At 37.1% G+C, this 13,888-nt stretch overlaps 1 protein-coding gene across 9 annotated transcripts in view; it reads left to right on the top strand.

Annotated features, from left to right (window-relative positions):
• The window catches only part of FOXP2 (forkhead box P2), a 422,073-nt gene that overhangs the window by 242,207 nt on the left and 165,978 nt on the right, over positions 1-13,888 (top strand). Inside the window, exons 1-2 of one of the 9 annotated variants that reach the window (XM_069851259.1) lie at positions 9,494-9,562; positions 10,674-10,840. The exons of the other annotated variants lie outside the window; for them this stretch is intronic. Coding sequence (XP_069707360.1) covers positions 10,736-10,840 — 105 coding nt within the window. The 5' untranslated portion in view covers positions 9,494-9,562; positions 10,674-10,735. Of the gene's footprint in view, positions 1-9,493; positions 9,563-10,673; positions 10,841-13,888 lie in introns of those variants that run through there. 9 annotated transcript variants of the gene reach the window in all.

Here is a 13,888-nt window from a genome sequence, read left to right as displayed (position 1 = left end):
GTACTGTGTCCATCTGTGTTAAGATATATTACATGGTTTCATGGAATTTACAGTTCACTCCTGCAGTAACACGATTTCACTGTTTGGTCTCTGGAGATTTTGCAAAATGTCAAGCTGTAGCTTGAAAAAGAAAAGTGAAATCTACTGGAAACTAATACTTATGACCATTTCATGCCTGATCTGCTTTGTGGTGGTGTTTAGAAGCTAGGTACTGTTCATCCTACAACAGGTAAAGAAAAGAAATAATCTTGTAATTCAGATAAAAGTCAGAAAATGTGTATTAACAAATTATTACTCACCATCATATAGTGTTTACGAATTATTCCTGGTCATCGTGTGGAAGACCTGTAGGGGATGTTTAAAGTTCCAACTTTTCTGCCTTTATTGTTTAAATTGGAATAAAAAAGCTTTACTCCAAACAGAATCATTATTCTTACTTAATTTTTAACATCAATATCATAAAGTGTTTTATTAAATACAAGAAATGTTACATAAAGCCTATTTGATTAAAGCGAGCAAGGATAAAAATTTTAAGTTTTATCCCAATTTGCCACTTTTATGCCCAGTATCAGAACCTCCAGAGCAGACATTAATGGAGATTTCACTTTGTTGAGCTTTAAAGCTTTGATGGAGGCTCATCATGCTGTTATTTTCCCTGTCTGAACCTGTGGTTCTTGTCCGCCTTACATCTAGGATTCATTTAGTACCGGTATTGAAGTTCCTGTAACTGTTCCACTTGGAGACCTCATGTCAGTGCTTGCACTAGTTGGTTTTATTGGCAGCCTTATGCCATAGGGAATAAAATAGAATGCCAAAATCCAGGGCTGAGGTAAGCAAGCAGCTTTCCCATTTATTAATCCTTCATTTGTTCTGTAGTCTTTAAAAGAGGAAACAGTGCAATCGGTTATGTAGCTGAAAAACAGAGTTGGTAAGGTGGGAATGGAAGAGCAGCAGAAAACTGAATGACAGGAGCAGTTCAGATTATTAAGAAAGATAAAAGCCATGTGAAGAAATGGAATTAGTCCATGGAAGAAATAAAAATAAATAAATAAAATGAACCCTTTAAAATTCAGGAAGATATCTAAGTGGGATGTAATGATGTACTCATGCTACTTTGTCATGAACATGAATGCAGACACGAGAGTGTTCTGCATGCTTTGGTCTCCTAAAAGTGAAGAAAAGGGTCAAGAAGTATGTACCATTTACTGCTGTTGTTTAAAGCTAGAGAAGACAAAGTTGTGAAGATAGTTTCAGAAGGGGTGAGGCTGAAGCACCACTTTCTGGATCTGGTTCAGCATCTATTAACTTCAAAGTGATTTTAAGTACATTCACAGATGTGAGAGTTATGGGAAGACACTAAAAGTTCAAGGTCAAAGATGATAAAATGGACAATGAAGATAAATAGATAGAAGACAGAGCCAAAGGGAGATAAACTCTATAGGTATGTCTGAGGAGGCTCTCTTTGCCTGTGAGAAGCACTTTTCCCAATCAGGCAGGTGAAAGACAGACATAAATAATCATAGCCAAACAGAAACACTGGATAGGAATTTCAGAAATGCCAAAAGATCCAGATTATTGAAAATAATTTGATTTAAATATTATCTTTCAGGATAGACTGAAGCTAAGGTGACCAAAAATATATTTAAGAAAGCTGGAGTACAAGTGAACTTCTTATGAAACTCCATAGTGAGAAAGCTCATGGTAATGTGAAGGAAGTACCGTCATACAGCTTGACCAGTGGAGCTCCTCTGACTTTAAAGGCAACAAAACGTGTAACGCTAGTACACCAATACAGTGCAAGTCCATTGAATGAGAGGCCATATAATCAATGCACTGAAAGAAGATGAGGAGAATGATGTAACAGGAAACAAAAACGTTCCCTGACCATACACAAATATGTGTATTTAAAAAAAATATGATTTTATCCGAAATATTAAATTGATTTTGGTGTAAATTGAATTTGGTTAAGTGTAGCAAAGGAGAAATAATTATTTTAAATTGATGGTTTTTATGTCAGTTTGACCGTGGACACAATTGACAGCTATTTGGTACAAGAGGTATTTCTGTCTTATTTCATTTACCTAGTTCCATTAATAATTGTTTCTATCTACATAGTGAGTGCAATCAGTATGATTTGTTTTTTCTCTTTCTTCAGGGATCTCCGAACAGAAAGAGGCAGAACTTGTATATATGTAAATGTCTAAAGAGGGCCCTGCTAAGTATGTAACTAATTTTAGGGAGTATAATAGGTCACTGATTCTGCACAGTGGACATCAAATAAATCTACAAAGAAGCAGTCAATTGTATTGAAAATTTTAAAAATCGTGTAGTATGCCAGTCAGTCAAAGAAAGAAATGCCCTGTACATCCTCTCTAACACAACTACGCAAATATTTTAAGCTATCGAAAGACAATCTGAAGATCCTTTTGAAGCTAAGTGTGATTTGTAGGAATTAGATTGGGCAGCTTCTCTCCGTAAGAGAATCTGAATGGGTGGATTTTACATCTCTGAGTGTGCATATTAGGCTCAAAATTACTTTGTAGTCACTTTGCATTACTTTATATAGAGCCTTTGCAGCCATGGGGCTGTTTAAGCCTGAAAAGAGCGTTTATTATTATATTGCATGGAATGGAGTATTTATATATCGTTATTTATAATAATTCAAGCTTGATGTTGGATTTAGAGATTAATTAGTAAAACGAATATGGTTTATTTTTGAGGGATAGTAGTAATAAAGCATTGGCCAGAGTAGGCTGCTTCCCATAAGAGGCCATAGATGCTTCTAGTACTGACCTTTAAATTTGTTTTATTAATTCGAGGATTTATTTTAAGTCTGTAAACTATTTATCTCTTCTTGTTGCCAGTGAATCCTTCCACTTGCTGGCTTTGGCTCTTCTTCTGCCGGGTCTCCTTTCCCTCATTCTTTCTGCTGGCTTTGTATCTGTCGTTATTGGCTCAGTTTTTTTGTCCTGCCCTCCACATTATGCTCCCTTCACCTTTACCCTTTCTTGTCTGTCTCTGCCACATAAACTTCTGCATCTGCGTATTTTTCTCTTATCAAGCTTGATGGCTATGCATATCAATCTTTTAGTCTCTTTTATTTAGCAAGTGGCTGTTGTACTTTTATAGGAGACCTTTTGAGAAGTTGGATGTTTTGATCCTGTCATAGTGTGCAGTTGTGTACCAAATACTTGGAAATGCAGTCTTAAGAGACAGAATTAGCATGCAGTCCCATTCTAATGAAGTTGTTGCCAACTTAATTCCGAAGATGCGGCTAGTGAAGTGATAGATAGCAAATGATTTTTGTGAAGATCAAATGATACCACTGGGGTCTCTGCTGTTAAACTGTGCCTGAGAAATCTGGGGCTAGAAGGAATAATGAATTGATACCCCAATGCAAGGAGCTCAGTAGCACATTATCTTCCATCAAAATGGGTAAAATATCGATTGCCTGACTATTTATCCAGATTCTTTGACTTATGAAATGTGCCTTGAGCTATGTCTGTCACATCCGGCAATACCCACTAACCCAGTTAAAACTTGGCTCACGTCTGTCTGTCTGCTTATGCTGCATTTGTAGCAATGGGTGTGATGTAGAGGTATTCCTGTCTGGGAAGATTATAGTTACTGATTTTTATTTGATTTCTCTTGCGTTGTATTATGGTGTGCCTTTCCCTGTATTATGCACTTGATTGTAATTGTTTGAAGTGTTAGGTCTTTATGATTATACTGTGGTATACAATATGTATATTGCAACATGTATGTATGACATCTCTGTATATGGATAGGACATAACTATATGTAATTTTAGAACATGTCGCTTTTATAAATCCAGACTAAAATATTTAAACTAATTTATGTTTGTCCGTAGATACAGAGCAATTCCAAGAGAATCTATATATTTTTTCTTTGTTGCTTTCTTTAAGCTGTATGATTTTTTATGTACTAACTTTCTTAAGGTTCACCGGTTGCCTTTCTTCAGACTGCCCAAGAATCTAGCTGTGCTTTAAACTGTACTGCTAGTTTTCACATTTAAAAGCTTTTACACTGTAATTTGTTAGAGTACTCTTTCTTTGAAATTCTTTCATAAAATGGAAAGAGGAAAGAAAGATTGCTTTTCCCTGAATGCCATGTCTCCAGGTATTCTGTAAATAATAAATCCAGTGTTTTGTTCTATTAATCTTTTTAACTCTATCCTAAAATGCAGAAAACTATAGTAACACTCTCCAGTTAAGAGGGTTTTCATTTCACTAATTATTCTTCCAGATACAGCATCAGTCCATCATCACGTGCACACCAAACCTATGCATCTGTTTATTTTCGTTACTGCAGACCTCCTATAAGCCTCAGAAAGTGCGGGGATTTGCCTAAAAGTTGTTTGTCACGTGATTTTATGGTTTTGGCCTTGTTCTTCAGTCTTCTACAGAATGTTCTGTGGATACAGGAACAGTTCATCTTGTATTGATCTTCGAGGCTTTACTATCAGTTTCCTCAGGAGACATGGCAAAGAACAACCTATCTTCTCGTTCTCTTAACTCATAAGAAACAAGACATAAGGAACCATCCAGCTCCACACTTCAAGATTTGACTTCACAAGTAAATAAAGTTAACAGTGATCTGATATAGACAGCACTAATGCAAGCACAGTTCTTGTGTTTGCATATCTGAGATTCAAGATACTTTGAACGTGCTGTGGGATATTGTCCTGGTTTCAACAGGATTGTTTCTAATGACACTTTATCACAGTTAGTCCTGCTTTAGGACAGTAATGGTCAAAAAAAATCACAGAAAGCAAAATGCTTATAACATGAAAAATATGTCAGGGTTTCGATAAGACACTGCCTCCTGTAAGATGCTATCTATCCAGCAGATATAGTGAACTTATACAGGAGTTGTAACCCCAGTGTGCTTGAGCTGTTTTTCAAACAGGAAAGAGAAGCGCAATTTGAATACAGTCATTTAATATTGCAATGCAGAGATTTTATGTGTGTGTGTATTTGTCCTCAATCAGAACATCTCCCACATTCTTGCAGATGGTAGAGGACCTAACACATTAGGAAACAAAACCATTTGGAAGGAGGAATGTATTTTCTACCAGCTGCTTTCATAAGAGAGAAACATCTCTGGCATCCTGAATTCATAGATGTTCACTTTCTGTGTTTTGACATGACAGTAATCATGTTTGGAAATTGCTATCACGTCCTGAAATATAGAGCAGATCCTGTACAAGATTTGCTCCTCTTTACTTCCTTCATAGACTGGACTTTCAGGGAAGCGGATGAGAGTGCTTCAGAAGTGAGGAGTTGAATATCATCTTCTTAGTCTGTATCCTTGGAGTAATTTACTCAGAAATGCTAAGAAAATAAGGACATTTATGGATTTAATGGAAATTCAAGCAGTTTACATAAATAACAGGCAAGACTTCATTAAGCAGTTACTTTTGAGATTCATAACATTTGGCATACAGGTACAGTTGTGTCATTGTGAGGACATCAGTGAAGATGGTAGGATTTATCTAAATTCTGTGTAGTAATGAAATACAAAAGAAAATATTTTTGTCCTTTTAGAAATGCCTTTAACATTAACCTTTATCTTTCAGCAGTCTTGCATGTTTCTCAAAGTTTTTTTTTAAGATTATACATGAATTAGAAACATTCTACCGTACTCACAGATGTACTTTGAAGTTTAAAGACGTAACGAACCCAGAAATGTTAAATGAAATCTGTCCTACCGTATATATTCTAAAGCATTGACTTAACACAGGAAACCAAGGAAAATGGGTAAGTTGATGCATTGTTTTATTGCTTTCTATTTTGTATGAATCCTAAGAATTTTATTAAATGACTCAAACATGATTGTTACTGAAAAGTGTGCTCTGCGTAGCTGGTAAATATGAAAAGGAAGAGGAAAGATGGCTATATAAGATGTCCTTAGAGGATTCAATGACAATCAGTATTAATATTTCTTAAATATGTTTTAGTGGGTAAATGAATCATGAAAATTAGAGATGTAAAATGATTTTCTATAACTGATCTATAGGAAAGGAATAGGTTTCCTGTATTCAGAAACAAAAGAGAAAGCAGCAGTGGCATATTAGATTGGAAAGGACAAGGAGCTATGAATGATACTGGGGGCCCAAGTAAGCAAGCACCAGAGAAGAAGCTTTAATTGTGGAATGGAAACTAAAGGTTAAGAAGCTCGGGAGCCCCTGGGGTGGAATAAACTTAGGTTAGGAACATCCACAGTTGTTGTAAGCCTTTGTGGTATACAATATGTTCAGGATGGTCCTTCCTGCAGATGTCTGTCTCCATTTCATTTCCGGACTCTCTCCCACATTACTTGACATTCCCTCTCAATCTCCCTGCCTCTTCACAGCCCCCACCCATCTTTCTCTCTGGAAGACACCATTTTTAGAGCCACAGCTTCCCAGGTCACTGCCTCAACGTCTGTTGGTGCCTGCCCTTTTCTTTTGGCCACCTCTGGCCACTGCCCCCTGTCCTTGCCCACTGCAGCTCCTGGGCTGTTCTCACAGGGAGAAAGCAGCTTGGTTTTCGGCATGGTATAGATATTGCACTTGGAGAATTCTCTGAAAAAAATGCTGTGGTAACATACCTACCTTCCCTACTGCTCCTAATGAAATAAAAGACAGCAAGTTCATAAGAGGTTGAGAGCAAAATTGTACTTGCTCAATGTCTAGTCAAACTCTCTTACTTTTACAATCCCAGTCAATCAGTATTAACACATAAAATATAGATTAGCAAGCATGATTTCTGTTGTGGTAGAACTCTGAGAAATACAAAATAAACAAAGTCAAATTTTTCAAGTGCAGAAAAGTATACTGAATGCAGAATTTTGATTTGTCTTTTATTTGAGCTCTGTGATATAGATTACATGAAGTAGTTGAATGAGAAGGTATGAACGATGCTCTCAGATCTTAAAAAATTGAATTACCCTTTTTTTTAGGTCCAGTTATGGGGTAACGTACAAAAGGAAAGTAAAAAAATATATATTTCTGTTAAATACCTTGGCATTAAGAATTTGTTTTGTGTTTGGCCAGTAATCTCTAAGGTAAGAGTTGGGTAGCTAATGTCAGCTAACACATAATATTATAACTCATTTGTGACTGTGCCATACAGCAGAAACAGTAGGAGATGCATAGCAGTAGAAACAAGAAAAACATAAATTTAACACAATAAACTTACATTGAAAGTGCTTTAGGGAACAAGCTTACTTAATTGAAGAGGACATAAGCACATGTTTATCTGCTGTGTTTAATAGAGAATGTGTAACGCATTCCTAAAAATAAGCATATACTTACAGAGCTTAACTGACTCGAAGGTAATAACTTAACAGGAGTCATGGAATAAAAGCCAGTGTATTTCTGAAATATAGAATTAAAGGATCTTATTTTACAGTTGTAAAAAGTAAAGTGGCTCATGCTTAAGACAAATGTTATGTTTAACATGTAGCACTGTTCCTCCAGGTTTCCAAGTGATACACTTATTTTCTTTCAATTTTCTGCCCTCATCCTTTCATCCTTAATTATACAAATTGTTTAAGGGCTGCAAGACTTAGTAGTAAATAAGTAAACTCATTGGTAAGGTTTGTAAGTATTGCACTGTGTACATTATTTTTCTGTGTTACAACACAGTGGAATAAGTTAAAACATCAACCCCTCAATGCCACAGCATTCTTTAAGGGTGCAACCTTCAGCATATTTTAGGTGTTACATATCCAGACTTCAGGATGAATTGGATCCAAAGCAGTTTTAAGGGAAAAAATGTATACCTTTAAAATTCCAATTTAAGTTATTGATGTTGGAATGGATTTCTTTTCCAAAATAGCCCAGCTTAGATTTAACATTTAAAGTATGAAAATACTTACATAGCTCTAAAACTGCTGCAGCTCATTATAATAATTTAAATAGATAAAACAGACCTGTTGCATCAGTGCATTCTCTTCAAACTTCAATAAAACAAAGGCTTCTGCTTTTTATAATTGCTATCGGAATCGAAAGATGACATGCTGAATTTCTGAGTCTAGTCATTCTTTGTAAAAATGTTGCCATGTCATCCATTTAAGTGTCTGTCACTAAAACATTTTTAATTAGAGTGAATGCTAGTACTTAGCCGGTGTGTTTTATTGCAGAAATATGTTTCTGCTGTACAGGAACATGTTACAGTTGCCCCTCAATGGACATGCAAATTCAGGGCTAAAAAAAATCCTGGGTTAACTAAGAGGGCAATCTACCTTGTTTTCCAGATTATTTCCTTGGCAGGCAAGTACCTAATTAGTTTTTAGAAACTGTGGGTGAATGTTTCTTTATATATCTGTCTGTATTCATAGCCGGTTTTAAAAATACGCCTTTGGTTACAAGAAACTATTGACCAGTTGACTCACTAGAGTAAAAGAGTCCTTGTGTAATAAATGGCTAAACTTCAGATATTTTAACAATCTAATAAATGCAAATCAGTTGTAATGTACTATTTTGAATCAAAGTGTAATTTCTGTCTCAAAGCACTATGGTAAGATAAAAAATAAAGCAGTGTTGTTTTCTAAATAAGAAATATATCTAACTTAATTAAATGGGAAAAAATAAGGAATTTAAATGTACATTTGATAGTAGCAACAAGAAACAACTAATTTAATGTAAGATCTCATGTTTTATTGAGGAGCAGTGTAACCTAATGGTTAAATGAATCATTGACAATGAGCTTTTTCTTAGGCAAATAAGAAGCAAGATTAAAAATCTGCTATTTAAATACAGGGTTCCTGTATGCTGGTTTAAATTGTCATTAAGACTGATGATTTAAACAATATGATTTAAATCAATTTATCCTTTTAAATGCCCAAATAAGATCTTTGTGAGAAAACATAAAATATATAGCCAAGGGACCAGAACAACTCTCTTTGAACTTCCCCCTGCTCCACTGCTTTGGATAAATATATCAGAAGTCCTTAAAAGTACATTATCTTTACCTGACACAAATATGTTATGATAAACAAGGATTCATTTTCCCCTCCACGTTTTTCAGTGTATGCAATATGCTAAGTAGTTGTTTGGGGATTTTAAAAACAAATGGAGGGTGGGTTGGACAGGTAACAGGCTTGTCTGGAGAGCTGCCTCAGCTCACTCTTGGAAACATGGGTCAGTTTGCCTTGTGGTGAAATCTAAAATCTCCCTCTGTTATTTTAGTGTGACAAATGACAGTCTTTGTTTCTGAAATTTATCTGGTGTCTGAGTCATTAAACACTGAGAAGTGACGTCTCAGGTATTTTTACAGGCACCTCTTAGGGTGGTATTTCTGAAGGGCATGGGTGCCTTGAGGAACCAGCTCACCCAGGCTCTCTCCCGAGCCATCGAGGAAAGTAGATTTCCATGGTCTTGCATGCAGCTGGGGAGATGGAGTGTATTGTGCCCCTTTGGCTGGCTGCAGAGCCAACAAACCTCAAGTGATTTCTTTCTTGCAGACAGAGTAGTCAGCTTGAAGCTGTGGGATATGAGCGCATGGCTCCTGCAAAGAATCTGCATGGGGGATACCCTCCAGCTCCTGAGCACAGGGTAGGTAGGAAGCAGAGAGTTGTCCTCACCTGGCCCACCAGCCTGTCTTGCTGTGCTTGCTCAGCTGCAGGGCAGGGCCACTGGTGGCTGCGCCACTGCACCTCTCATCCAAGCCCTCAGCACTTGTTAAGGGGTCTGGGAGGATAGAACAAGGCAAGATGGGAGGATTTGCTGGGTGTTGGGTTGGTACGGGGTGGTAAAAGGGGAAGAAAGGCTGGAGGAGTTGGGCAAGGACAGGAGGACTTCGAGGGAAGCAGCTGTAAGACAGGAGAGGCCAGGAGGGTGGAGCGGATTTGGGCAGTGAGCAGCAGGCTGGGGAGAGGGGAAGGAAAGAAGGGAGTTGAAAGAGAAAGGGAAGATTTGTGGCCTGAATCATGTTTTCTGACATGCTTTTTCATTACTGGTGTCTTAAAGTATTCACTGCATCCTCCCAGTGGCAATTTCTTTTTTTCTGATAAGAAAGATACTCCGTTGACTAAGTAATAAACATTATACTAATAATGTATTTAGTGCTTTATACTTGTAAAAAGTATTTACAGTCACAGTATGTATGTGAATTATTTTTTTTAACTGCCACTCTTCAGCACTGTACACATCATTGCCTTAGTTCTTTTCCTTTTTGAGGCAAATGCTTCTGTAGTTGAAGCTGCGAATATTGTCACAGGAACTGTGCGAATCAGTGTAGAACTGCATGTTGTGCAGCCATGATACAGTAATGCTTATCAGAGGTGTGATCTCCCAAATCTGAACAACCTGTAGTAATTTGGGTGTAGATGCCACTCAGGACTGAGATGAGATAGTGCCTTATGAGCTGGTTGTCCTCCTTCCTTCTCTTATGGAGGAGTTTTCAGGTGCTCAGTTGGAGTCTTTCACAGACACAAAACACACTGAAGCAACAGACCTGGGTTGTTAGAACTAAGACTGAAATGACAGTATGGAAATGTGTGTTTACTGTGAGTAAAATCTTGTCCCTGTTCAATAGTTTCACCCTAAACCAAAAGAAATGTTTACAATACTAAGAACGTGAGCAAAGAAAACCCTTCATGTTTCAAGTATTTAACTAACTGTGTATCAATAGATACGTTTTTTATTCTATATTTTGATTTTACAGGAACTATCCAGTCTTACATAAATACTGGAAAGTCCTTCTATAACTGATTCCTTCCAGTACCTATGCTGTCTCACCTTATGGAAATCATAGAGATTATTGACAAGGCAGGTTTAGCTAGATGTGCTTACCAAGTTTTTAGAAGAGTTTCTCATCAAATGAAAATCAAGGTAATGCTTTTGCTCTGAAGTCACTCAAAACAGAGGTGAATTTTAATACAGTAGCTCTGCCATCTTCAAGAATTTTTAATAGCAAGCCAACATTAAAACAGATAGAAAGAGGAAAAGGGGTTAAAATGAATAGCTGTACTGCAGTACACTGCATCTGATTTCAGCACAAACACTATTATGGGGCTGGGGATTTTTTTTTAAATGTTTTTATTAATCTCTGAAAATGACAGGTGTCAAGAGCCTTTTGTGATACACATACAAAAACCTTGTGGTCAAGAGGTCATATCACTGCAATGTATTAGGCAGCAGCCTTCTCTCTTGTGGAATTTTCCTTGTTTGAAGTGTTTCCAGTGAAAGATGCTTGCTGTAATGCACATCAGTAAAATGATCTATTTGGGAGCAGCTTTACATGGTAAAGGAAGCTATGAGAATACTTTTCTTATTGTGTATGTCTTCCCTGTTAACAATTGCATGTTCTGAACTCTCTGGGATACTGTAAAACACATAAATATGTGACTTACAAGAACATGCCTTTCTTGGGATTTAGTTTTATAAATATTATTCTTGTTGTGCAAACAATTGTTTTGTTTTGTTTTGTTTTTCTCTTATACTCTTTAAAGAGAGTTCTGATGTCTTGGCTATGTAGCTGTGTATTTCACTATTCTATCTTTCAGTATTTTCCTTGTATTTTCTTCAGTGGCTGTGAGCACCACAACTCATAAGGAAATAAATGTAGTATGCAAAATAAGATTTTTACACAGACAGAGAGAGAACAAAAATGGAATAGTTGGAAAACTTGCTTTGCAGTGCTTGAAGTAAATGTGGTTGATATTTTAAGACAGCCATGTACAGGGCCATTTTCAGAGGCTCTCCTTGAGTTCTGTGAGCCGAATGGACAAAGAGCTGCACTTTGCCTTTGAGCACATCAAAGCTTGGGCATGTACCTGCCTGGGCAAGTACTTTCAGTCAAATTACCTAATAGCCTATGTAAGCATTCAGGAAAAACAACCCTAGACCAATAATGGGGAAGATTCTGAACATTTATATAAAGTTCAGTTTTGAAAATGTGTCTTTTTTTTGACACATCACTCTGCAAAGAGGCTCAGCCCAGAACCTCGAGAAATTGTTGTACGCTGTGATGATCCTCCTAGAGACGGTTTATTTTCTATTTTTGTTCGATTGTTTTAGGTAGGTGTGGAGAAGGCAGATTAGTGACAAAATTGCAATGATACGTTATAAACCAGCTTTGAGATACCCACATCAAAGTAGGGGCTCTAATTAGGGATTTAGGAAAGCTGGATTATAAAAATGGGAGCTAGTCAATTGTTCCTAAAGTGCCCTGAGGGGAGGGGGAAGTGCTCGCTCAGCTTTTCCATGCCCCAGCATTATGCATGGGAAGGAACGGGAGACTCAAGGAGACTATGATTTTAAAAAGTGAAGTGAGATGAGGAGTGGGATATTGCTCTCTCAGAAGCAGGTTTATTGTGTTCCTCTGGACCAGGATGAAGAGCAGTACTGCTTGCATCACGTGGGCTTTGATGCAGGAAAGTTCTGCAAGATTTATATTGCAAATTGGTAGGAAGTAGTATTTTGGTTTTTGAAATAATGTTCTTAATTTCCTTTTGCTTCTGGCTGTGCTTGCGCAGCATGTTTACATGTGTAAGCAATTGAGGGTTTAAAAATAATTTTCTTGCTAGTCCTTATTGAATTGAGAGAAGGGAATAGAGGAGACAACAGGACTTCAGGATGGAATATTATGCTGATTACCAGGGCTGAAGACTTGGGCAAAAGAAAATTTTTTGTTTGTTTGTTTAAAAGTCTCTAAAACCACAGTAATCTTCAGTGAGACTGGTAGAACACTGCAGAGGCAGGCAGGATTGGCTACTGCATCTATAGGAGGAATAAGAGGAATGCACAGAAGATAGGGGATGGTAGTTACATGGAATAGGAAGGCAGCAAATATGCAAAGAATGAAAGAAAGGCTTTTGAGAATAATGAAGTGTAGAGGAATCCATATCCATAGGACACTTTACAAAGGGTATTTAAAAAAATACTCAGTATTACACATTGAGTCTACAATTTACTGATAGCTCAGTTTTCAGTAGTTTGAGAAACAAAGACTAGTAAAAAGTATGAAAAGGAAAAATGGAAAACTATATCAGGGAATGAGCTGTTTAAGAATTCTGCTGTGCTTCTGATTGCTGTATAAAGCCTGTTTCTCACTGTTATCTCATTTTATAGTATTCCCCAGAATGCACAAAACGTTAGATGTCAAGATCATAGCAGTGAAATAGAGATGTTATGAACTTCTGTTCCTAGTTAAACAGTCTATCTCGAACAGTCTGCTGAAAAGTGTTATTTTGATGCATTTTTATGTATGGCGATCTTTAGGGGTAAAACTAGAGGGCTAGCTGTTACAGCTGGAGTGGGGTGGGAATGAAAATTAGAGTTTAGCTTTGTGTTCTGTGAGGATGAACAATTTGGAGAATAGGCCAATTCTGAAATTCAAGTGTAATATCTTTGCCAACATTAAACATGTGATCACCGTTCTGGTAGCTGCAATAGGAAAAGGAGAGACCAAACACAGAAATGATTGTTGCAGTTTCTTAGCTTTAACTATTTTTAAACAGCAGAATATCAGAACCTAGTGTGGAACAATAGAGAAAAAAAACCCCAAACAATCCATAAGGACTGATATGGAGTGTTGCTGAAGGAAAGGCAACACAGAAGGAAGGACAAAGAAGTACACAGAGACAAAAAGACATTAGGCAGAAACAAGAGGAGAGAGAGCTTGCAGAAGACAGAATTATCCTGGAAATGATGTTTTCCCAGTCTTTGAATGACTGAACATTGACAGTATGGTATTGAACAATTAATAAGCAACCACTGCTGATCCAGTTAATACAGAAGTACAGTATTCTAGCTTCAGTCATTCTGAAAACTCCCTTCTGACATCATCTGCTATGATACTAGGTTAGTGGAAACATACTAAAGTTGTACTTCAGCCTTCATACTATATTTGGTCTGTCAGCCTAAGTGTCTGCTCAC

The sequence above is a fragment of the Phaenicophaeus curvirostris genome, chromosome 1, assembly GCF_032191515.1.
Source record: "Phaenicophaeus curvirostris isolate KB17595 chromosome 1, BPBGC_Pcur_1.0, whole genome shotgun sequence".
NCBI classification, from domain to species: domain Eukaryota; kingdom Metazoa; phylum Chordata; class Aves; order Cuculiformes; family Cuculidae; genus Phaenicophaeus; species Phaenicophaeus curvirostris.
This window is presented reverse-complemented; position numbering and strand designations above follow the sequence as displayed.